The following is a 23403-nucleotide window of genomic DNA, read 5'->3' as shown; positions in this document are numbered from 1 at the left end:
GAGGGCTAAATTGGGAGATTAGGATTGACATATACACAGTACTTTATATAAGATAGATAACTAATAAGGACCTGCTGTATAGCACAGGGAACTCTGCTCAGTACTCCGTAATGACCTATATGGGAAAAGAATCTATAAAAGAGTAAGTATATATATATGATAACTGATTCACTTTGCTGTACACCTGAAACTAACACAACATTGTAAATCAACTATACTCCAATAAAAAATAAAGTAAATAAATAAATAACAAAATAAAATTTATAAGAAAATTGGAAAAAAAAACCCCACAACCTAGTGAGAGTAGGTAGTATTATTTACCTCACCTATAGATGAGGAAACAGAGGCACAGAGAGATTAGATGACTTGGTCAAAGACACACAGCTGGTAAATGGTAGGATGAGAATACAAACCCTTAGTTACAATCAGACTCCCAAATTTGCAGAGGCAGCAGAACATGTGACCCAGAGGGAGGGACCAGGTGCCGCTGGATTCCACACCAGCTAACAGTTGAAGCTTCTCCTCGCTGCTTTTAAATAGACAAGGTCTACTTCAACAGCTTCAATTTAGCTATTTCTGTAGAAAAATTACCTAAACACACTTTGCAGTTCCTGGCTGTACTTGCCAGGGTAAAGGGAAGTTCATATTCTGGAAAAGTCTGCTGCTTCTCTTTTGTTCCTGGGGACTTTTCTTCGTGGAGACAAGGTGAGGACTCATCTCATTGGAGAGAATCGCTGCTTTGTGACACCTGCCTCCTCATTTTCCTCTCACGACAAGGTGGGAAAAATCAAATGCTCTTGCTGGTTTCCAAATGAAGGGCCGAGCTTACTTATTGACACTTAGGTTGAAGAAAAGGGAGTCTATTCAATTTGAGAAATAATGCATTGCAGGTACTCTGTATACAGCAGGTGTACTGTGGAAAAAATTCTTGGAAGGATTAAACCACGTTTCGTTCTAAGCAGATAAATGATATGGAGGGATTTGGGAAGCTGGTGGGTGAGTGGAAAAGTAATAACATTTGCAAGGAAGAATGCTGATCCAAGTAACATTTATCTAGCACCTAATGTGCCAAGATACTAAGCAAACATCGTTCTATTTAGTCCTTTAGGAAACTTTCTAAAGGAGGTAGCTTTTTCTTTAGATAAAGGTTAACCAGGAAAGTGCAGTCGTCTGTTCAAAGTCAAAGAGGAAATATGCAGAGGAATGTGGACTAGAATGCAGGCCAGATTTACAGTTAATTCAAATCATGTGAAGAAGAAAGTTAATTTGAAAGACTTTATCAATAATGCTACGGCCATAAAATGTCTTTTTATTTTTAAATTTATTTTTGGCTCTGTTGGGTCTTCGTTGCTGCGCGCAGGCTTTCTCTAGCTGTGGCCAGCAGGGGCTATTCTCCGTTGCAGTGCCCGAGCTTCTTATTGCGGTGGCTTCTCTTGTTGCGGAGCACGGGCTCTAGGCTCACAGGCGTCAGTAGTTGTGGCTTGCGGGCTCCAGAGCGCAGGCTCAGTAGTTGTGGCTCACGGGCTTAGTTGCTTTGCGGCATGTGGGATCTTACTGGACCAGGGCTCGAACCCATGTCCCCTGCATTGGCAGGTAGATTCTTAACCACTGCACCACCAGGGAAGCCCCCATAAAATGTCTTTCAATATTTTGTTTTCTCTTCCAAATTTATCTTTCTACATCCTTAAAATTCTCGTATATGTTGCATATAGAATATGTGTAAGCAAAGATTTACCTATTATAATCAGGAATTATGTACTGTTTTATGTTCTACATTTTCTCCTTTTATTTTAGTATTCTCCTGTGTATATGTGTGTGTGTGTGTGTCATAGTTACTATGTTAATGGTTCCTAGAATTGCAGCATACTAAGAGATCATAATTTATGTAATCTTATCCTAGTGCTAGACATCAAGATTGTGTCTTGTTTGTTCCTATTTGTTAATGTTGTTTTATAAAACTATTCTTTAGAACTCGTTTTCTCTGTTTGAATTGTTCAACATTTTACAAACATTTCCAATAAGGCAAAGGCTGGGTCTGAACTGTGGACTTTGCCCTTTGCCAAAGCTAAAAGCTCACCCTGACTGTACAGTGTTCTAGAGCCTCTTCAGGTTTCAGTCTACCCTATTAACTGGACAATATGTTTGTTGGTGGCGGTGGTGGTACTTTCCACTGTGTGTATGTGTGCATGCCTATATGCAGAGCAGTCTCACGTTATGTGATTTGCAGGTATTATAACAATGTTACAACCCCAGAAATTTGGCATCAAGCTCATTTTGCTTCTGCTTCATTTTACCTCTTACAAGATGCTTCTGGATAAAAGGTCACATTTGCCTCTCGGAATGTTAGACTTCCAATATCCTGAGGCTCTCAAGGAGATGGAGCCAATGTCTGGAGACATTTTTGTTTTTCACAATTGAGAGTGGAGGTGTTACTACTGATGGCTAGTGGGTAGAGGCCAGGGACATTACTGTATGTTCTACAGTACACAGAATTGCTTCCCACAGCGAAGAACTGTCTGGACTGAAATAGAAGTAGTGCTAAATATAAGGAACCCTGCTCTAAACTGATCAAGAAGTTTTTTAAAAGAACATGAATTACCAGTAAAGTGTCATCATGAAAAGGTAAATTAAAACCACAATGAGACAACTCTTCACATCCATAGTTTAGCTAAAATTTAAGAGACCAGCAGTCTGAAAATGATACAAAAGAACTTATTTACAAAACAGAAACAGATTCACAGACTTAGAAAACAAATTTATGGTTACCCAAGGGGAAAGGTGTGGGCGAGGGATAAATTAGAAGTTTGGGATTAGCAGATACACACTACTACGTATAAAACAGATAATCAACAAGGACCTACTGTATAGCATAGGGAACTCTACTCAATATTCTGTAATAATTTATGTGGGAAAAGAATCTGAATAAGAATAAATATATGTATATGTATAACTGAGTCAGTTTGCTGTACACCTGAAAGCAACACAACACTGTAAGTCAAATACATTCCAATATAAAATAAACTTTTAAAAAATAATAATAAATTAAAAGATAAAAAGACCAACAGTCCAAAGCATTGTTGAAGTGTGGAGTAATTGGAACTCTCATGATTTGCTGGTAGGAATGTAAAATGAAACAACTACTTAGAAAACACTGTTTAGCCGTTTCTTATATAGTTAAACATATACTTTCCATTCAATCCAGCTATTCCACTCCTAGGTATTTACCTGAGATAAGTGAAAACATATAACCACTACAAAGCTTTTACATGAATATCCATTGTAGTTCTACTTATTATATCCAAAAAAGGAAAGAAAAGAAACAACCCAAACACCTAACAACAGACGGATGGATAAATAAATTGTAGTATATTTCTACAATGAAATAATACTCAGAAATAAAAATTAACAAACAACTGTTACGTGATCAAATTGTTTTAATCTTAACATCATTATACCACATGAAAAGTACGTAGTATGATTACATTATATTCAATATAAGGCAAACTAATCCATAGTGATAGCTGATCAGTTCCTGAGTAGGCTAGCAGTGGGGAGCAAGTGACTACAAAGAGAAATCAAGAAACACAGGGGATGAAAGGTGGTGATGGTTTCATAGGCATGCACATGTGTCAAACCCATAGAATTGTACCCTACATATGCTTTTAATTATGCCCATTTAAATTATTCAACAATAAATGTATTTTTAAAAGATATAACCACAGCTATAGTAATGCTGTCAAAGACTCTCCCCTCGTCAAACCAATAAGTGAACATAGGGAACAAAATGGCCTGTTGGTCCCCAAAGAACTGGAGAGCACCTGGGAGTGTGGGGAAGGATATACACATGGAAAAGTCAAGAATATTCACTCATTCAAGCAATCTCAAATCTGTTCACACAGCAGGTTCCAAAAGGTAAATGAGATCTTTGGAACCATAAGCATTTTCCCATTGAAAGTAAGCAACACTGGTTCCATCTCTACAAGTCTGTATCTTAACTGACCATGCCAAAGGGCATATGTTCCTAAAAAGAAGAAAGCCAAGAACATGCTGGACAGAGATCTGGAAAGGTGAAGTGCCTCAGCACAAAAGGACTAAGTACATCAATCTACATTTTTCCTGCTTCCTTCAGGGAATGATAATAATGACGTATTAATATTATTCTCTGCTAGGCACTCTGCTAAGAGTTTTACATGCACTTTTTCATTCATTTGGTGCCAGTGCGTGGATTACTTCATTTAATCCTCACGTCTATGATTCTTCCCAGGGCACTATTCTAACTGAAGATGTTCATATCGTGGTCTGTGTTTAAGTTACATCCCATTCCTTCAATACAGAAGAACAACCCAATGGAATGATTTGAATTACTGTGTAGTTAACGGCCAGGGACAATATTAATAATAACAATAATAAAAATAATAACATTTTGAGTTAATATATGCTGGAAATTTTTCTATGCACTTAATATGTATTCATTCATTTAATTCTCATAGCAATTTTCTAAGATAGGATCTCCTTCCAGAGGATTTATTAATGAGGAAACCAAGTAAAGTCAAGTAACTTTTTGAAGATTACATAGCTTGTTAATGGTGACATTGGGATAATCATGGACAAAGATGCACTTGCATATTTAAAGAATCTGTTTGTTCGATGTGACCGACGGGGTTTAATTTCCAAAATATACAAACAGTTCATACAACTCTATAACAACAACAACCAAAAAAAAAACCCAATCGAAAAATGGGCAGAAAACCTAAATAGACAATTCTCCAAAGAAGAAATACAAATGGTCAACAGGCACATGAAAAGATGCTCAACATCACTAATCATTAGAGAAATGCAAATCAAAACTACAATGAGATATCACCTCACACCAGTCAGAATGGCCACCATTAAAAACTTTACAAATAACAAATGCTGGAGAGAATGTGGAGAAAAGGCAACCCTTGTACACTGTTGGTGGGAATGTAAGTTGGTACAGCCACTATGGAAAACAGTATGGAGGTTCCTTAGAAAACTAAAAATAGAATTACCATATGATCCAACAATCCCACTCCTGGGCATATATCCAGAGAAAGCTCTAATTCAAAAAGATACAGGCAGCCCTATGTTCATAGCAGCACTATTCACAATAGCCAAGGCAGGGAAACAACCTAAATGTCCATCAACAGATGAATGGATAAAGAAGATGTGGTATATATACAATGGAATATTACTCAGCCATAAAAAAGAATCAAATAATGCCATTCACAGCAACATAGGTGTAAATAGAGATTATTATACTAAGTGAAGTAAGTCAGAAAGAGAAAGACAAATACCATATGATATCACTTCTATGTGGAATCTAAAATATGACACAAATGAACCTATCTATGAAACAGAAACAGACTCACAGACATAGAGAACAGACTTGTGGTTGCCAAGGGGGACGGGGCAAAGGGAGGGATGGAGTGGGAGGTTGGGGTTAGCAGATGTAAACTATTATATACAGAATGGATAAACAACAAGGTCCTACTGTATAGCACAGGGAACTATATTCAATATCCTATGATAAACCACAATGGAAAAGAATATTTTTAAATATATATATATATATATATATATATCTGAATCACTTTGCTGTACAGCAGAAATTAACACAGCATTGTAAATCAACTATGCTTCAATTTAAAAAAAGAATATGTTTGTTAAAATATATGTGTCTTTAATGACTAAAATTCAGGGTAGTATAAGAAAGTGAAGTGAAAATTATCAGAAAGAGAATCCTGTGCTTTCTGCCCGTCTCATCCTTCCTTGGAGTTGGTGAGGACTTTAATGACAGTGACACCAATAAAAGGCACTGAAGGAGGGCTTGGACGTAGGTATTAGGATAGAATCTTCAGTGCTTGTTTCTTTGTGTCTTCTATGAGGTGGCCCTTTCAGGACTTTTATGATGCCCTTCTAAACTCCTGTCCTTCATAGTAAGGCTAGAAATCTATGGTGACTATACTTTCTCCCCCTCTCCCAAAGCAGTTTTCTAGGCAAATTTATCTCACCTGTTATCTTCTAAGGTTCAGGTAAATGTGTGCCAGTCTATTTCTATTGGTTCAGTATCTTCTCATTCCTGGCTGTTTCTTGGTCTTCTCTCTAGGCTAAGGTACCTGCGAAGATGCTCCACTTACAGGGTCCACAGATGCTGCAGATGCTAGAAAAATACTTAAGGAAGAGCCTCCCTGAGTCCTTAAAGGTGAGCATGGGACATTCTTAGGGAACCAAATGGTTGCGTCTTCTTGTAATAGAGGTGAGAAAGAGAATGAGCTTTTACTGAGCACCCATTCTGTGGCAGGAACTCACTCATGCTGCATCTCACATAGCACCTCTTGGCAAGGGAGGTCTATTGTACTCATGTCCCAGAAGAGGAAACAGGTCTCAGTAATATGACTTGTCTGATATTTTTAAGTGGCAAAAAAAACGCTCTCTGCAGACTCAAAAACATTTCCTTGATTTCTCTTTAAAAGGTTGATCTAAGTACATATTAATTTTTAAACATTTGTGCCCAAGGCAAGGTTAACCACCATGTACCTTCTTGGAACATTTAATAGGTCAACTCTTATTTCTTTGAAATCCAAAAGATTATGCTCTATCCATGGAGGAGACCTAGAAATTATTATATACTATTCATTTTTTTATTGCAGCAATATTTGTTACAAAGTGGCTGGATTTATGCACGTTTTATTTATATTTTCATTTTTAACATTCAGAGGATTGATGAAACGAGTAAAATGCTTTTCTTTCATTTTTTATTTTTTGGCCATGCATCTTTGTGGAATCTTAGTTCCCCGACCCAGGATTGAACCCAAGCCCTTGGCAGTGAAAGCGTGGAGTCCTAACCACTGGGCCGCCAGGGAAGTCCCTAAACTGCTTTTTAAAAGCTCCTTTTACACCTAAAGATAGAATCTTAAGTCACATGCAACCACTGCCCAGCACCGGCACCAATGGGGACCTCGAGGTCAGAACAACGCCAGTGCAGTTCATTAGTGGCAATAAAAAGCACTTATAGCCCTTACCTCATCCCAGCCACTGGGCTTTATCTGTGAACTCATATAAACTTCAAAACTGCCATATGAGGAGGGTGTCACTCTTCTCTCTATGTTGTAGATGATGCATCTGACGAAGGAAACTTAAATAACTTGCCCAACTGGTGACTGTTGAGGCCAGAAATATAATCCATTTACCCAATTTCAACTCACCTGAGCCTACCTGTATGCTTTGAGCAAAATAGGTCCTCCACTTCAGATGCTGTTAAGAATGAGGAGAAACTGGATCTCTCCTGTATTGTTGGTGGGAATGTGAGACGGTACAGCCACGCTTGAAAAGCAATTTGTAAGTTTCTAACTAATCTTGCAACCAGCACACAACCAGCAATTACAGTCCTGCACATTTGCCCCAGACAAATACCAGTTTATTTTCACACAAAACTATGCACATGAATGTCTATAACAACCTTATCCATAATAGTGAAAACAACTCAGATGTCCTTCCATAGGCGAATGGCTAAATGAACGGTGGTACATCCATCCTGTGGAATGCTACTAAACGACAAAGAAGAAATGACCTATTGATACCTGCAACAATCTGGACGACGCTCCAGAAAATTATGCTGAGTAAAAAAAAAGCCAATCCCAAGGGATGACATGCTACATGAGTCCATTAATATAAAATTCTTGAAATAACAAAATTATAGAAGTGGAGAAGAGATTGATGGTTGCTGGAGGTGAAGGAGGACGTGAGCAGTGGAGGGTAACGGGTGTGACTCTGAAGAGCAATACGAGTGATGTTCGTGGTGATGAAACTGTTCCACATCTTGACCGTATCAATGTCAAAACCCTGGTTGTGGTATTCTACCGGCACAGAGACACTAGGTCTCTGCACTTTACCAAGTTCACACAGTAAGTGGCCAGGGTTTTATTCCAGGCAGGTTAACCCTTGAAGCCAAGTACTAACCATTATGCTCATCCACTGGGCATAACGCCTTGGACATTGGTCGATAAAGTTACATATTTCAATTTCTATTATTAGTTTTGTCAAGAACATGCACCCTAATCCTACCATGGGAGTTAGGTTGATGACAGTGACATCGCATTGGTTCTGTGGCTAAAAGGGCAGACTCAGCGTCCAGCCTGTCTGGGTCTGTGCCTGCCTCTTCCATCGTCAAGCTGTATGTCGACACCACATCACTTAACTTTTACATGCTTTTGTTTTCTCATACAAAAAGGGAGTAATGAGGGACTTCCCTGGTGACCCACGGTTAGGACTTGGTGCTTTCACTGCCCAGGGCCTGGGTTCGATCCCTGGTGGGGGAACTAAGATCCCACAAGGCACACAGCCAAAATAAAAAGAAGGGAGTAATGAGAGCTCTAACCTCTTGGGGTTATTGTCAGGATGAGAAGACTTTTTGTTGAACAGGTGGAACTGTGCCTTGCACACAGAGAAGATATGCAAATATTAGCCACTGTTATTACAGATCAGACCATAAATTTACAGTGGGGTGAATTGTGGATGCATCTTAGGTGAGGCTAATGCTTTGAAAGGCCTGGCATAATTTGGGGTGAGTTGAATCTATTCACTTTTCTCAATCTTAACCATTTGTAAACCATCCTTTTACTCTGGGAAAGAGAAAGGTAAGCATTCTTCTATGGGTAGCCTATCTGGCTTTATTTTTATTTGCTATAAAAGGACCAAAGAGACAATTGTCCCTGACCTTTAATTACTATAGCCTCCACTTATTGGTAGGAAACATTTACCTTTACCAGAGGATAATTTAAAAATATATGTTAAAAAGCCTTAAACATGTAGATAGCTTTAGGCCCAGCAATCTCCCTTCTAAAAACCTTCCCTAAGCAAATATCAGGTACATATGCAAAGATTTCTACAAAAAGATATTCTTTGAAGGGTCATTGTTTACGCTGAAAAGTTGGAAACACCTGGAGTGGAGTGTATCTGATATTTTTCATTTTTTGTGAAGTTTGTTGTGTGTGTACATGAATAGAAGGAAATTTATTAAAGATTTTATTAAATTCTACAATGGGAGAGTTCATAACTTTTATTCATAAGTTTCATTGGTCTGAATATTTTCTATATGAATATATATATATATATATATATATATAAAATTTCTTTTTTTTTGTGGTACACGGGCCTCTCACTGCTGTGGCCCCTCCCGCTGCGGAGCACAGGCTCCGGACGCGCAGGCTCAGTGGCCATGGCTCACGGGCCCAGCCGCTCCGCAGCATGTGGGATCTTCCCGGACCGGGGCACGAACCCGTGTCCCCTGCATCGGCAGGCGGTCTCCCAACCACTGTGCCACCAGGGAAGCCCTATATGAATATTTTTTAAAGATATATTTATTGGGGCAAAAATTAGAACCTAAAAAACGGTCTGCAGAAATTCTCATTAGGTGCCTTCCAATCAAAAAATTTCATTATTTCATAGAAATAAACCTTGTCCTGATCAAACAAGGCACTTTGCCATCTCTTCCTAATAAGCTGACCCTCTCACTTTGTCCGGATACTGCAGGTTTATGGGACCACCTTCCACATGAACCAGGGAAACCCTTTCAAGCTACAGGCCCTGGTGGACAGGTGGCCTGATTTTAATACAGTGGTTATCCGCCCTCAGGAGCAGGTAAGGTGCCAGATGTGGAATGAATATGCATGTATGTTCGTATTTGCTATGTGCTTACCATGCACCTGGCAATGTGGTAGACCCTGGGATTATAGAAATGAATCGAGGTGTTGGTTAACAAGTCCTTGTCCTCAAAAAGCCCACAGCCTGGAGGAGATTATAGATAAATACACAGATAAATTACGGCGTCGTGTGAAACAGGCAGGATCAAAACACAGATAGCATCCTGCTGCTGCTTAAGACCAAACACACTTTGTCATTTCTTGCACCCAGTTTGTGGGAATAGAGGCAACCAGTGGGAGGTTGTGGTAATGTAGGATTATGTAGATGGTCACTTTTGTTAAAGGTATCAAAGGAGCATTTCCCAGGCTAGAATTCTGCATTGTAATAAATGAAACCCATTTTAAACCCTTAACCCAAGGGGAAAAAAATATTTCCTACCTTTTAAAAACACCAGTTTTGAAACCACACCAACTCATTCATGCTAACTCAAAACTTCTCATTGTGGTACTGTCTTCCCATTGAGATGCTGCAGGGTGTTATAACCTACTGTCATCAATAAAGCAAATAAAACAGGGCAGGAAAAAGACTATATGTGGTAGAGGTTGCAGGGAGAGGATCAGAAATGCTTCTTAGCAGAAATTTTACCAAAACTGGATGTTGAAGGCAAATAAGATTTTTTACATGGTGTCGGGGAAGGACTGCCCTCAAAGCAGAGGAAATAGTAGTTGCAAGCCATAAGGTCTGAAATAACAGAGTGAACTAAGGAAAACTGAGGAGCAAATGACATAGTTGGAACTGTCGTTTACATATTGTATGATAATTTTTTAATTAGTGAAATTGAATAGCTAAGACATTTCAAAAATAAAACATATAATGATATTTTAAAATATCAAGTAAAAATCTAAAATGTTAATGTATTTTATAGAACTTATATAGCAGTGAAATTGGTAAGAAATATTATTCAAAATAACCAAATTAAATAATCTGAAAATGAAGACTTTTAATTATTGATAGAAACCTGAGCTACTTTCAAAAATACAGTCTTAAAAATAAGAGTTGTCCAGCTTTACGAGCGATTATTGACATATAAGATTTTGTAAGTATAAAATGTACAATGTGTAGATTTGATACACATATATCATTAAATGATTCCCACCATAGCTTTAGCTAACACTCCATCAGGTCACATAATTACCATTTCTTTTTTTTGGTGAAAACATTCAAGATCTACTTTCTTAGAGACTTTCAAGTACAGTTGACCCTTGAACAACATGCGCTTGAACTGCACGAGTCCACTTATACGCGGATTCTTTTCAATAATTACATGCTACAGTACGACACCATCTGAGGACGGTTGAATCTGTGGATGCAGAACAGCAGATACAAGGGCTGACTGTAAAGCTATATGTGCGGATTTTCAATTGCATGGAGCGTTGGGGTCCATAACCCCTGCATTGTTCAAGGGTCAACTGTATATAATACAGCCTTGTTAACTATAATCCCCATACTGTATATTAGATCCTCAGAATTTATTTATCTATCTGGCACAAACTAGAAGTTTGTACCTTTTGATATCTCCGCGTTTCCCCCACCTAAGCCTCCCCAGCCTCTAGTAACCACCATCCAACTCTCTGTATCTATGATTCAGCTTTTTAAGATTCCACACATAAAGAAGGTCATACAGTATTTGTCTTCCTCTGTCTGACTGATTTCACTTAGCATAACGCCTACAAGGTCTATCCATGTTGGCACAAATGGCAGGAGTTAATTCTTTCTTGTGGCTGACTGAAATTCCATTGTAAAGATATGCCACATTTTCTTTATCCAATCATTTTTTTCCCCATATTTTGGCTATTGTGAATAATGTTGCAATGAACATGGAGTGCAGGTATCTCTTTGAGATCCTGTTTTCATTTGCTTTGGCTATATACCCAGATGGGATTCCTGATTCATATGACAGTTCTATTTTTAATTTTTGGAGGAATCTCCATACTGTTTACATAGTGGCTACACCAATTTACATTCCCACCAACAGTGCACAGGGCTCCCTTTTCTCCAGAGCTTCCCCAGTACTTGTTATCTCTTGTCCTTTTCTTTTTTTTTTTTTTTAAATTAATTAATTTATTTGTATGTTTATTTTTGGCTGTGTTGGGTCTTCGTTTCCGTGTGAGGGCTTTCTCTAGTTGTGGCAAGCGGGGGTCACTCTTCATCGCGGTGCGCGGGCCTCTCACTATCGTGACCTCTCTTGTTGCGGAGCACAGGCTCCAGCCGCGCAGGCTCAGTAGTTGTGACTCACGGGCCCAGTTGCTCTGCAGCATGTGGGATCCTTCCAGACCAGGGCTCGAACCCATGTCCCCCACACCGGCAGGCAGACCCCCAACCACTGCGCCGCCAGGGAAGCCCATCTCTTGTCCTTTAGATGATAACCATTCTGGTATGTATGTGGTCTTGATTTGCATTTACCTGATAATTAGTGATGTAAAGCACTTTTTCATGTATCTGTTGGCCATTTGTATGTCAATTCCTCTGCCCATTTTTAATGGGATTGTTTGGGGTTTTTTATATTATATTGTATGAGTTTTTAAAATATGTTTTGGGTACTAACCCCTTGTCTGATATGTGATTTGAAAGTATTTTCTCCCATTTGATAGGTGTCTCTTCATTTTGTTGATTTTTTCTTTGGCTGTGCAGAAGCTTTTTAGTTTGATGTAGTCCCAATTGTTGATTTTTTGCCTTCTTTTCTTGTGCTTTTGGTGTCATATCCAAAACATCATTGCTAAGACCAATGTCAAGGAGATTTATCTCTATATTTTCTTCTAGGTTTTTAAAGTTTCAGTACTTATGTTTAAGGCTTCAGTCCATTTTGAGTTAACTTTTTGAGTGGTGTAAGATTGGTTCTTCTGCAAGTGATTATTAAGCTTTCCCAATACCATTTATTAAAGAGACTATTCTTTCCTGATTGAGTGTTCTTGGCTCCCTTGTCAAATATTAGTTGATCATATATGTGAGAGCTTATTTCTGGGCTCTCAATTCCATTCCATTTGTCTATGTGTCTATTTTCATGCCAATACCTTACTGTTTTGATTTCTACAGCTTTGTAGTATAGTTTGAAATCAGAAAGTATGAAGCCTCCATATTTGTTCTTATTTCTCAGGATTGCTTTGTCTAGTCAATCTTTTGTGGTTCCATATAAGTTTTAGGATTTTTTTTCTATTTCTGTGAAAATGCTATTGGAATTTTGATAGAGGTTGCATTGAATCTACAGATGGCTTTGGGTAATATGATTATTTTAACAAAATTAATTCTTTCAATCCATGAAACCTTAACCAATTCATTAACCATAAATCCAAATGTATGTCTTTCCATTTGTTTATGTCTTCTTCAATTTCTTTCATCAAAGTTCTATAATAGGGCTTCCCTGGTGGCGCAGTGGTTGAGAGTCTGCCTGCCGATGCAGGGGACACGGGTTCGTGCCCCGGTCCGGGAAGATCCCACATGCCACAGAGCGGCTGGGCCCGTGAGCCATGGCCGCTGGGCCTGCGCATCTGGAGCCTGTACTCCGCAACGGGAGAGGCCACACCAGTGAGAGGCCCGCGTACCGAAAAAAAAAAAAAAAGTTCTGTAATAGCCTTCTTTTTTCTCTTGTTATCATTCTTGGCTTAAAGTCTATATTGTCTGATACAAGTGTAGCTATTCCTGCTGTCTTTTGGTTTCTATTTGTATGGTATGCCGTTTTCATCCCTTCACTTTGAGCCTATGTGTTTCCTTAAAGCTTAAAGTCTCGTAGGCAACACAGAGTTGATCTTTTTTTTTTTTTAATCCATCTAGCTACTCTATATATTTTGATTGGAGAATTGAATCAATTTACACTTAGAGTACTTATTGACAGGTAAGAACTTATTAATGCCACCCTATTGTTTTCTGCTGTTTTGTAGTCCTCTTGTTCCTTTCTTCCTCTTGCAACTTTCCTTTGTGAACTGATGCTTTTCTGTGGCGGTAAACTTTGATTCTTTTCTCTTATCTTTTGTAAATCTACTGTAGGTTTTTGCTTTGTGATACCATGAGGCTTATGTAAAACATATTATAAATATAAGAGTCTATTTTACTCTGATAACAATTTAACTTTGATTGCATACAAAAACTCTATCCTTTTGCTCTCCATTTTATGTTTTTTTAATGTCACTATTTATATTTTTTATATTGGATATCCGTTAACAAATTATTGTAGCTATAGATATTTTAATATTTTGTCCTTTAATCTTTATACTAGAGTTAAGTGGCTAAAAGCCATAACATTACTATATGAGAATATTCTGAATCTGACTATATGCTTACTTTTACCAGTATGCTGTATATTTTCATATGTTTTTATGTTACTAATTAGCATCCTTTCCTTTCAATGTGAAGAACTCCTTTTGGCATTTCTTTTTTTTTTTTTTTTCAGAAGGAATCGGAACATTTTATTCAAGCCAAATTTGAGGATTATAACCTGGGAAGAGCATCTCAGAAAGCTCTGAGAACTGTTCCCCTTTCAGTATTTCTTATAAGGCAGGTCTTTTGGTGATGAACTTCCTCAGTTTTTGTTTGTTCGTGAAAGTTAGTGAAACATCGAAAAAAATGTTCCAATTCTTTCTTAAAAAAAAAAAAAAAAGAAACGCTAAAAGGAGTTCTTCAAGCTGAAAGGAAAGGATGCTAATTAGTAACATAAAAACATATGAAAATATGCAGCATACTGGTAAAAGTAAGCATATAGTCAGATTCAGAATACTCTCATATAGTAATATGGTTTTTAGCCACTTAACTCAAGTATAAAGATTAAAGGACAAAATATTAAAATATCTATAGCTACAATAATTTGTTAATAGATGTACAATAAAAAAACAAATATCACAAACAAATAGTGATAGCAAGATATTAAAAATGATATCTTGCTATCTTTTCTGAAGAACAACTTTGCTGGGTAAAGTATTTTTGGTTGGCAGTTTATTTCTTTCAGCACTTTGAATATATTGCCCCCATCTTCTCATGGCTTGCAAGGTCTCTGAGAAATCTGCTGATAGCCTTTTGGGGGGGTTTGACAGTTTTATTATAATGTGTCTAAGAGAGGTTCTCTTTAAGTTGACTGTTTGGTGACCTACGAGCTTCATAAACTTGTGTATCCAAATTTCTCTCAAGATTTGGGAAGTTCTCAGCCATTATTTCTTTAAATAAACTTTCTTCCCCCTTGGAAGTTTTTATTATTATTATTATTTTGCGGTACGCGGGCCTCTCACTGTTGTGGCCTCTCCCGTTGCGGAGCACAGGCTCCGGATGCGCAGGCCCAGCGGCTATGGCTCACGGGCCCAGCCGCTGCACGGCACGCAGGATCCTCCCGGACCGGGGCACGAACCCGCGTCCCCTGCATCGGCAGGCGGACTCTCAACCACTGCGCCACCAGGGAACCCGTTCTTCAAGCTTCTTAATGAGTTTTATGGAGGGATAGAGAAATAATTTTAAATGGATCATATTTGCTTGGTTTGAAAATTTAAAGCAATAACTGAGTTAGGAGTAGTTTTGTTCAGGACATTTTTCATTGTTAATTGAATCAGGGAGTCCTTGACTTGATCTCATAATGTAAATAATCCTTCAATAAAATCAATACAACGAAAAAGCTAATATTTTAGTATTTAAAAGTGTCATAAGATAATGGAACCCTGAAAACGAATATGGCAATCACTAAATACAAGCATTTTGGTTGATTCTACTTTTCCCAACCCAAACAGGAGATGACAGATGACCTTGATCACTACACCAATACTTACCAAGTCTACTCCAAGGACCCTAAGAAATGTCAGGAATTCCTTGGTTTGCCAGAAGTCATCAACTGGAAGCAACATTTGCAGATTCAAAGTAAGGGAACTGGGATGTGTGCTGGCTACTGAGATCTCCCATGTCTGTATCTGTAGTGTCACTTTTCATTTTGGATGACAGCCCTACATCCTCTGTATCTTTACTCCAAGTCCTAGACACTCAGCCTGCTGTCCATTCTTTCTCTCAGCTGCCACCACTACCTCCATAGTTGTTAGTTCACAAACTTATTTGGGAGCTTCCCAGGTGAAATCTGAAACCAGCCCCCATGTACATGTATGGCAAGGAGAGGCCTAAGAAAGGGGCAAACCACTTCCGATTGGTAGGTGGCAAGTTTAATAAGCAGGGGAACTTCCAGGCTTGTTTCCCGCAGGAGACTGCAGGATGAGTATATCACCTCACCCACCTGCCAAAATCTTAAACATTTATATAGTGGCCTTAACTGGGTTCAGTCATGTACCCAATCCAGATATCTCAACACCACATTTCAATCTCAAGGCTGTGTCCTTGAAGCAGCTTCTGGGAGCTGGGAAGGCAAGTGGGAAGCACCTTCCAAGGAGGGGAGGGAGTGGGGAACCTCCAATTGCCTGGGTCCAGCTCATGAGTCAACAGGTAGCACGTCTTCTTGATGAGCTCCTCCAACAATAGTGAATTAGAACTTGAAGACTGCAGTACATGGGGTTTACATAGGAAATCATGAATAACATAATTTCTGAATAGCTAAGGATTCGTGGTTTATTCCAGGATCTATTAGGGAGATTGAATATGGGAGCAGAGCTTTCCTTCTGTCTCATCTCCGTTTTATCATTGTCCTATTTACGAAGGAGGAATTTAGTAGTTAAGAATGTATTTGGGAATTCCCTGGTGGTCCAGTGGTTAGGACTCTGTGCTCTCACTGCCAGAGGCCTGGCCCAGGTTCGATCCCTGGTCGGGGAACTAAGATTCCACAACAAAGATCTCCCAAGCTATTGTGCGGCCAGAAAAAAAAAAAAAAAGTATTCTCTGGAGTCAGACTACCTAAAATTGTGACCTTGTTGGGCCTGTTAGTAGTTATGTGATCTAAGGCAAGGAACAAACTCTCTGTGGATCAGTTTCCTTATATATAAAAATAAGGATTAGGGCTTCCCTGGTGGCGCAGTGGTTGAAAGTCCGCCTGCCGATGCAGGGGACACTGGTTCGTGCCCCAGTCCGGGAAGATCCCACATGCCGTGGAGCGGCTGGGCCTGTGAGCCATGGCCGCTGAGCCTGCGCGTCCGGAGCCTGTGCTCCGCAACGGGAGAGGCCACAACAGTGAGAGGCCCGTGTACTGAAAAAAAAAAAAATGAGGATTAGAATAGTACCCAAAACATAAGCCATTTAAAGATTGAATAAGATCTTGAATGAGAAGTGCTCAGCATCATGGCTGATTTTATCAGTTAGGTTTTCAAACCATCCCCAGAGAGTGACTGCAAACCACAGTCATTTATTAGCTCATGATTTTGTGGGTCAGCAATTTGGACTAGGCTCAGCTGGGTGATTCTTCTGCTGGTCTCTCCTAGATTCACCCATGTAGCTGCAGTCAGCTGGGGGTTTTCAGTGAGCTGGTAGGACTAAGTTAGCCATAATCTCAAGTTTGGCTGTTAATGCTGGCTTTGTCTGTGCTGGCTACTGGCTGTGCTGATCAAGTGGCTTGGGCGGTGTATAGAAGTCACAGGTTCTCAAGAGCAGAGAGAAAAGGCAAACCTCCATGCATAGTCACTTTTCAAGCTTTTTACTGATTCATATTTGCTATTTTTCTATTGGCCAAAGCAAGTTTCATGGTCAAGCCCATAGTCAGTTAAGGAGAAAAAAATCAAGATAGTGAAGAGGAACAAACTCAGACCACTGTAGCAGCCATCTACTATACTGAGTGCATAGAATTTTTCAATCAATTTTGGTTATTATCTTTATACCTCATCTTCTTTGATGGTCGTAACTGTACTGTGATGTATTCAGGAATTGTAGTATTATCCCAATTTTGAATTATTTTTAAATATGAGAGTGATTTGCCATTATCCCATAGAAGTCTTTTCATGATGGGACACGAGTTTTAATAATTTGAAACCTGCAAACTTTGCAGCCGTTGGACAGCTTTTTCCTGACACTTAAAGGAACAGTGATATCTCATATAATTCATTTCCTCCATCTAGGTTCACAGTCCAGCCTGGATGATGTGATAAACAATCTTGCGGCTATTAAATTGGGCAAGGTGAAGCGAACACAGTGCTTTCTCTATATGGTCTCTGAGACAACAAAGAAATTGGCTACTTCCTTGCTGGATGCAAAAAACGTATCACCCAATGGTGATAAATACAAGTCCATGTAAGTCTGAAAGAAGTTGCTCTGGGGAATTCCCTGGTGGTCCAGTGGTTAGGACTCTGCACTTTCACTGCCTGCCGAGGGCAGAGGTTCAATCCCTCTGGTCTGGGAACTAATTAAGATCCCGCCCGCAGGCTGCGCAGTGCGGCAAAAAACAAAAACAAAACAAAACAAAAAAGGAAGAAGCCTCATATCTGTCACCACTGAATTAGCCAGCACATTCTAGGACAGTCGCAGAAAAGCACAACGAACTGGAGCGCCTTTAAACAGCAGAAATTTATTCTCACAGTTCTGGAGGCCAGAAGTGCCAAGTCCATGGGTTGGCGAGCCTCTGTTCCCTTCAAAGCCTCTGGGAGGGAATCCTTCTTTGCCTCTTCCAGATTCTGGTGGCTCTAGGCATTCCTTGGCTTGTGGCTTTGATACCAACCAGGGTTCTTGGCCTTCCCCAATCAATAGAAACTGATTAGAGGCCAGACAAGAAGTTCAGGTAAGGCTTTATTGGGGCCCCTGCTGCAGCAGTGGGGAGAGAGAACAAACCACAGGTTCCCTGGTTGAGGCAGGGGGTCGAGCTGGCTCCTTATATGGGGTGAGGGTAGGGGTGTGTCCAGGGGTCGGGCCAGAGGGGTGGCTTAGGTGTTTTGCCCATCCCTTTGGTGGTGTTGTGTGCAGGGGGCATGCGCAGTACCCAGCTTTTGCTCCCGACACCCTGTTTTTTGCTCCTGGCTCTTCAGAAGTGGGAATTGGGCGTTTTGGGTCTTTTTGTCCCTTTGTCCATAATTTGCCCCAAGTGCACATGCACACAGTTATTTTTAGTTTCTTTGTATTTTGTTGCCCGAGGAGAAGTTTGTCCAGGTGCAAGCCTTGTAGCACTGCAGCAAAGGGTTCCAGGTCCCAGCCTGTCTCAGCTTCATCTCTCTCATTTCTGAATTTGCCTTCACATGGGCTTCTCTGTGTGTGTCTGTGTCTTTTCTTCTGTCTATTATAAGGACACTTTTGATTGGATTAAAGGCCCACTAGATAATCCAGGATGATTTCATGTTGGGATTCTCAATGTACTTACACCTGCAAGGATGCTTTTTCTGAATAAGGTCACATTTTCCGGTTCCAGGTGGGCACACCTTTCGAGTGGACACACCATTCAACCCACTATACCTCTTACCTTCTCTTCCAGCTTTTGCTTTGGTCTCCTAACCATCCATTTTCTGCCAAGCAGCCAGAGTAATCTTTTTTTAAAAAAAATGCACATTAGACCATGTTCTTCCCCTGCTTAAAAGACTCGAGTACTTCCCATCTCACTTAGAAATAATTCGGAACTCCAACGTGACCCTATAAGAGCCAACACCCATCTACTTTTTAGACCTCATCTCCTCTCTTGCTTACTGCCCCCAACAACACTGGTCTTCCTCCTGCCATCGATCATTGTAAGCTCAGGCTTTTTTTTTTTTTTTTAATTATATTTTATTTTATTTTTTAGACAGCAGGTTCTTATTAGTTATCTATCTTATATGTATTAGTGTATATATGTCAATCCCAATCTCCCACTTCATCCCACCCCCCCATCCCCCTTTCCCCCACTGCTGTCCATATGTTTGTTCTCCACATCTGTGTCTCTATTTCTGCCTTGCAAACAGGTTCATCTGTACAATTTTTCTAGATTCCACATATATGCATTAATATATGATATTTGTTTTTCTCTTTCTGACTTACTTCACTCTATATGACAGACTCTAGGTCCATCCACATCTCTACAAATGACCCATTTTCGTTCCTTTTTATAGCTGATTAATATTCCATTGTATATATGTACCACATCTTCTTTATCCATTCATCTGTTGATGGGCATTTAGGTTGCTTCCATAACCTGGCTATTGTAAATAGTGCTGCAATGAACATTGGGGTGTGTGTGTCTTTTTGAATTATGGTTTTCTCTGGGTATATGCCCAGTAGTGGGATTGCTGGGTCATATGATAATTTTATTTTTAGTTTTTTAAGGAACCTCCATACTGTTTTCCATAGTGGCTGCATCAATGTACATTCCCACCAAAAATGCAAGAGGGTTCCCTTTTCTCCACACCCTCTCCAGCATTTGCTGTTTCTAGATTTTCTGATGATGCCCATTCTGACTGGTGTGAAGTGATACCTCATTGTGGTTTTGATTTGCATTTCTCTAATATTTAGTGATGTTGAGCAGCTTTTCATGTGCCTCTTGGCCATCTGTATGTCTTCTTTGGAGAAATGTCTATTTAGGTCTTCTGCCCATTTTTTGATTGGGTTGTTTGTAATCTCAGGCCTTTTGAGTCAGCTTTTCCCTCTGCCACCACCCCACCCAATCCTGACACACATGACTTCTTTTGCTGTTCAGAACTGCTCAAATGTCACCTTCCAGAGAGTCCAGCTAGACCACTCCACCTAAAATCACTTCCCAGTTATTTTCCACACATGACCCACTTTTATTTTCTTTGTAGCACTTATGATTATTTGAAATTAGGTAATTTAGTTAACGATCTTACTTACTGGATGTTTGAACTCTCCCCAACAATGTTGCAAACCCACGAGAGAGAGCAGGTACCTTCCCTGTCTTGTTCACTGATAGATCTTCCACAGCTGAAACAGTGCCTGGTATATAGTAGGTATTTAATAAATGTGTTCAGTAAATTCACTTGACAAACAAATTTTTCCAATAAAGAGAATTTCAACAAATAATATATTTTCCCCCATTGATGTCCAGTCTAACCCTGAATAGAACTGAACCCTGACGGTGGAGATTTGAGCTAAAGATGCCCAGTCCCATGGCCTTCCGTCTGTACTGCTGGGAGAGTTTTATTCACTCTGTATCAAAGAACCTCTCTGGATCCCCTTGTCTGCACTGTAGGATAAACAGGATGGGAGATATTATCCCCATTTTCCCGACAGAAAACAGACTCAGATGATGAAATAGCTTGTTCAGGCCCCATGGATGGTTAAGGGCATAGTGGGCTTGAGTCTAGATCTCCTAGTTTCACCTTGTGGGCTCTTTCCAGGACACCCCCCAAAGCCCCTTTACAGCCTGCAGATGCCATCAGATTCAGTGTTCTGTGCCTTGGGGGCTGCCTGCACTTCATGTCACTGCCCCTTTCTGGACTTCAGCCTCCCCACTTGTTCAACATGGTAGCCAAGGACCTTCGGACATCAACATTTTAAGCTCTGGCTTCACTGCTTGCTAGCATGTGCTTTGGGGCACTTGTTTATATCTCTGCAACGTTTTCCTTCTGTGTAAAATAAGGATAAGAACACCTGCCCTATCTAGGTTGGAAAGTTGCAGCGGAGGCCAAATGAAACAATTGTAGCTAATTTCTGTAGAGGATTTATTATCTGCCAGGTGCTTGTTCTAAGCCCCTCATCCATTGACTCATTTAAGCCTCACAATGATTCTATAAAGGAGGTGTGATTATCATCCTTATTTATTAGATGAAGAAATAGAGGAAGTGGGAAATGAAGTAATCAGCCCCAAATCACCCAAGGAGTCAGATTATGAATCTAGACAGCCTGGCTACAGAGCACTTGTGCTTAAATATGCTCCTATTCCCCTCTCAGAACAATTGGGGCAGGGGACAAATAAAATACTCCACAGTACATGTGACATTGTTACCGAGCCAAACTTGGGTCCACTTGCAGTAAAGCCAATCTACTGACACCAGGTTGTGGTGAAGGAAAGTACAGCATTTATTGCAGGGCACCAAGCAAGGAGAATGGGCAGCTCATGCTCAAAGGACTCAAACTCCCCAATGGCTTTCAGGGAAGGGGTTTTAAAGTCAGTGTGAGGGAGGTTGCTGCAGGGTTGTGGTCAGCTTGTGCACAATTCTTGGATTGGTTGGCATCAAGGTGAAGTTTCAAGCATCATCAACCTCCTGGCTTCAACCAGTCTATGTTCTTGAGGTGAGCAGTTTTCATCTGGTGGGGATATGCTTCCTATAAAAACAACTTAGAAATGTGTGTCAGGCCCTTATCAATATCTTGCAGAGAACTGTGAGTTCAGTGATTCTGCCATGTGGCAGATTTATAGTCTAAATTGTTGCCAGTTTCTCAGCCCAACAGCTCTTCTGTTTCTAGATCTTCACATTTTCTAATCATTAACTCTGTTAGCCTTTTGGCACTCAAGGGAGGCCTGGGAGACTAAAGCAAAAGGTTTTTATTTCAAAGGACAGGGATAAACAGGCTTGTATACAGTTTCAATATTATGAGCTATTCTTTCCCCTTGTTCCCAATAGCCATCAAAAGGTGTTGAAACTCTCATCCCTGGATCCTACCCACGCTGCCTTGGTGAATAAATTCTGGCATTTTGGTGGCAATGAGAGGAGCCAGCGGTTCATCGAGCGCTGTATCCGGACCTTCCCCACCTTCTGCCTGCTGGGGCCTGAGGGGACCCCTGTATCCTGGGCCCTAATGGACCAGACAGGAGAGCTGCGGATGGCAGGCACCATACCTGAGTACCGGGCCCAGGGCCTCATCACCTACCTCATCTATGTCCAGGTTCAGGCTCTAGACAAACTTGGCTTCCCCATGTATTCCCATGTAGATAAGGCCAATCACATCATGCAAAAACTGAACTTCAAGCTGCAGAATATCTCTGTGTCCAGTGACTGGAACCAGTGGAACTTTGTGCCTCTGTGAAGCAGACCTGAACACAAGACAGTGTTGAATGGACAGGGCATGTGGCTGGAGGAGCTGATGGGTGATGGAGAGAGGAGAGAGGGAATAAAATGTAATCAATGGTAATGAAGGGTCCTGAGCTCTGAGGAAGCAGTGATGGGTAGTGAACAGGATAGCCTCAGTCTCTGTGCTCAAATACCTCCCAGGATTCCCTTAATTTCCTCAGTAGGAAACAGGCCAGGCACCCCAGCTGTCTGGCTGGTACAGCTCCTACACTTCCAGCATCCTAGTCATGCTTTATATTTAGTTGCATGCTTTTCTGCATTGTTCTTCCTGGAACTACTAGCTCACTGACCCTTTCCAATTTGCCAGAAGGATTGTAATAATTTGTGGGTTCTAGGACTTTTTCCCTCTGGCTTTCTATGTGTTGTTTTTAATTGACTATAGAGTCACATGTCTTCTGAGTAGCTCTTTGAATATCCTCCTTTCCCAGGTCACTTCTTAAGCCTTGTATTATAATCACATGAAATATACTATACACACATACCACACATTTCTATATCTATAGATATAGATGGTGTGTGTGTGTGTGTATAATGCAGCAGAGATAATTAAAACAAAAAGACTGACTGGCATTAATATCTTCTTTTGCAACTCCTACTTCAGGAAAGAGATACTAACGTTGTTTCTGTCCTCTGAAATTGCACAAGGTGAGAGCTGGGAGTTTCAGATTTACTGGGGGCTTACTGAGGACTAGCCTGGGAAACAGTTTCTCAGATAGCTCTGAGGAACTCCTCCAAAGAGGTAAGGGGGAAAAGAATGGTACAAATGAACTTATTTACAAAATAGAAACAGACTCACAGATTTAGAGAAGGAATTTATGGTTACTGGGGTGGGGTGGGGTGGGGGAGGGGGAAAAGTGGGAGA

The 23403-nt window shown here is 40.2% G+C and overlaps 1 protein-coding gene across 2 annotated transcripts; it reads left to right on the top strand.

The window, feature by feature from the left end:
- Window positions 1-527: 527 nt before the first annotated feature.
- On the top strand, window positions 528-23352 carry LOC309825796 (glycine N-acyltransferase-like). Of its 2 annotated transcripts, none has more exons than XM_082659507.1 (6): window positions 528-705; window positions 6128-6223; window positions 9553-9660; window positions 15426-15552; window positions 17679-17850; window positions 22095-23352. In XM_082659507.1, the coding sequence occupies exons 2-6, from the start codon at window positions 6146-6148 to the stop codon at window positions 22495-22497; spliced, it is 888 nt and encodes a 295-aa protein (XP_082515633.1). In that variant the 5' UTR covers window positions 528-705; window positions 6128-6145; the 3' UTR covers window positions 22498-23352. The 2 variants fall into 2 exon arrangements, with proteins under 2 accessions (XP_082515633.1, XP_082515632.1); XM_082659506.1 differs by having other exon boundaries at window positions 528-777.
- Window positions 23353-23403: the final 51 nt, after the last annotated feature.

The sequence above is a fragment of the Grampus griseus genome, assembly GCF_964374135.1.
Source record: "Grampus griseus genome assembly, chromosome: 8".
Classification (NCBI taxonomy): domain Eukaryota; kingdom Metazoa; phylum Chordata; class Mammalia; order Artiodactyla; family Delphinidae; genus Grampus; species Grampus griseus.
The sequence above is the reverse complement of the archived record's forward strand: the minus strand, read 5'-3'. Positions and strand labels throughout refer to the sequence as shown.

Excerpts from the sequence above, each read along its gene's own strand:
- LOC309825796 (XM_082659507.1), top strand. The coding sequence starts at position 6,146 with ATGCTCCACTTACAGGGTCCACAGATGCTGCAGATGCTAGAAAAATAC. Across the intron at positions 6,224-9,552 it reads GCCTCCCTGAGTCCTTAAAG|GTTTATGGGACCACCTTCCA; the intron begins GTGAGCATGGGA and ends CGGATACTGCAG. Across the intron at positions 9,661-15,425 it reads TTATCCGCCCTCAGGAGCAG|GAGATGACAGATGACCTTGA; the intron begins GTAAGGTGCCAG and ends CAACCCAAACAG.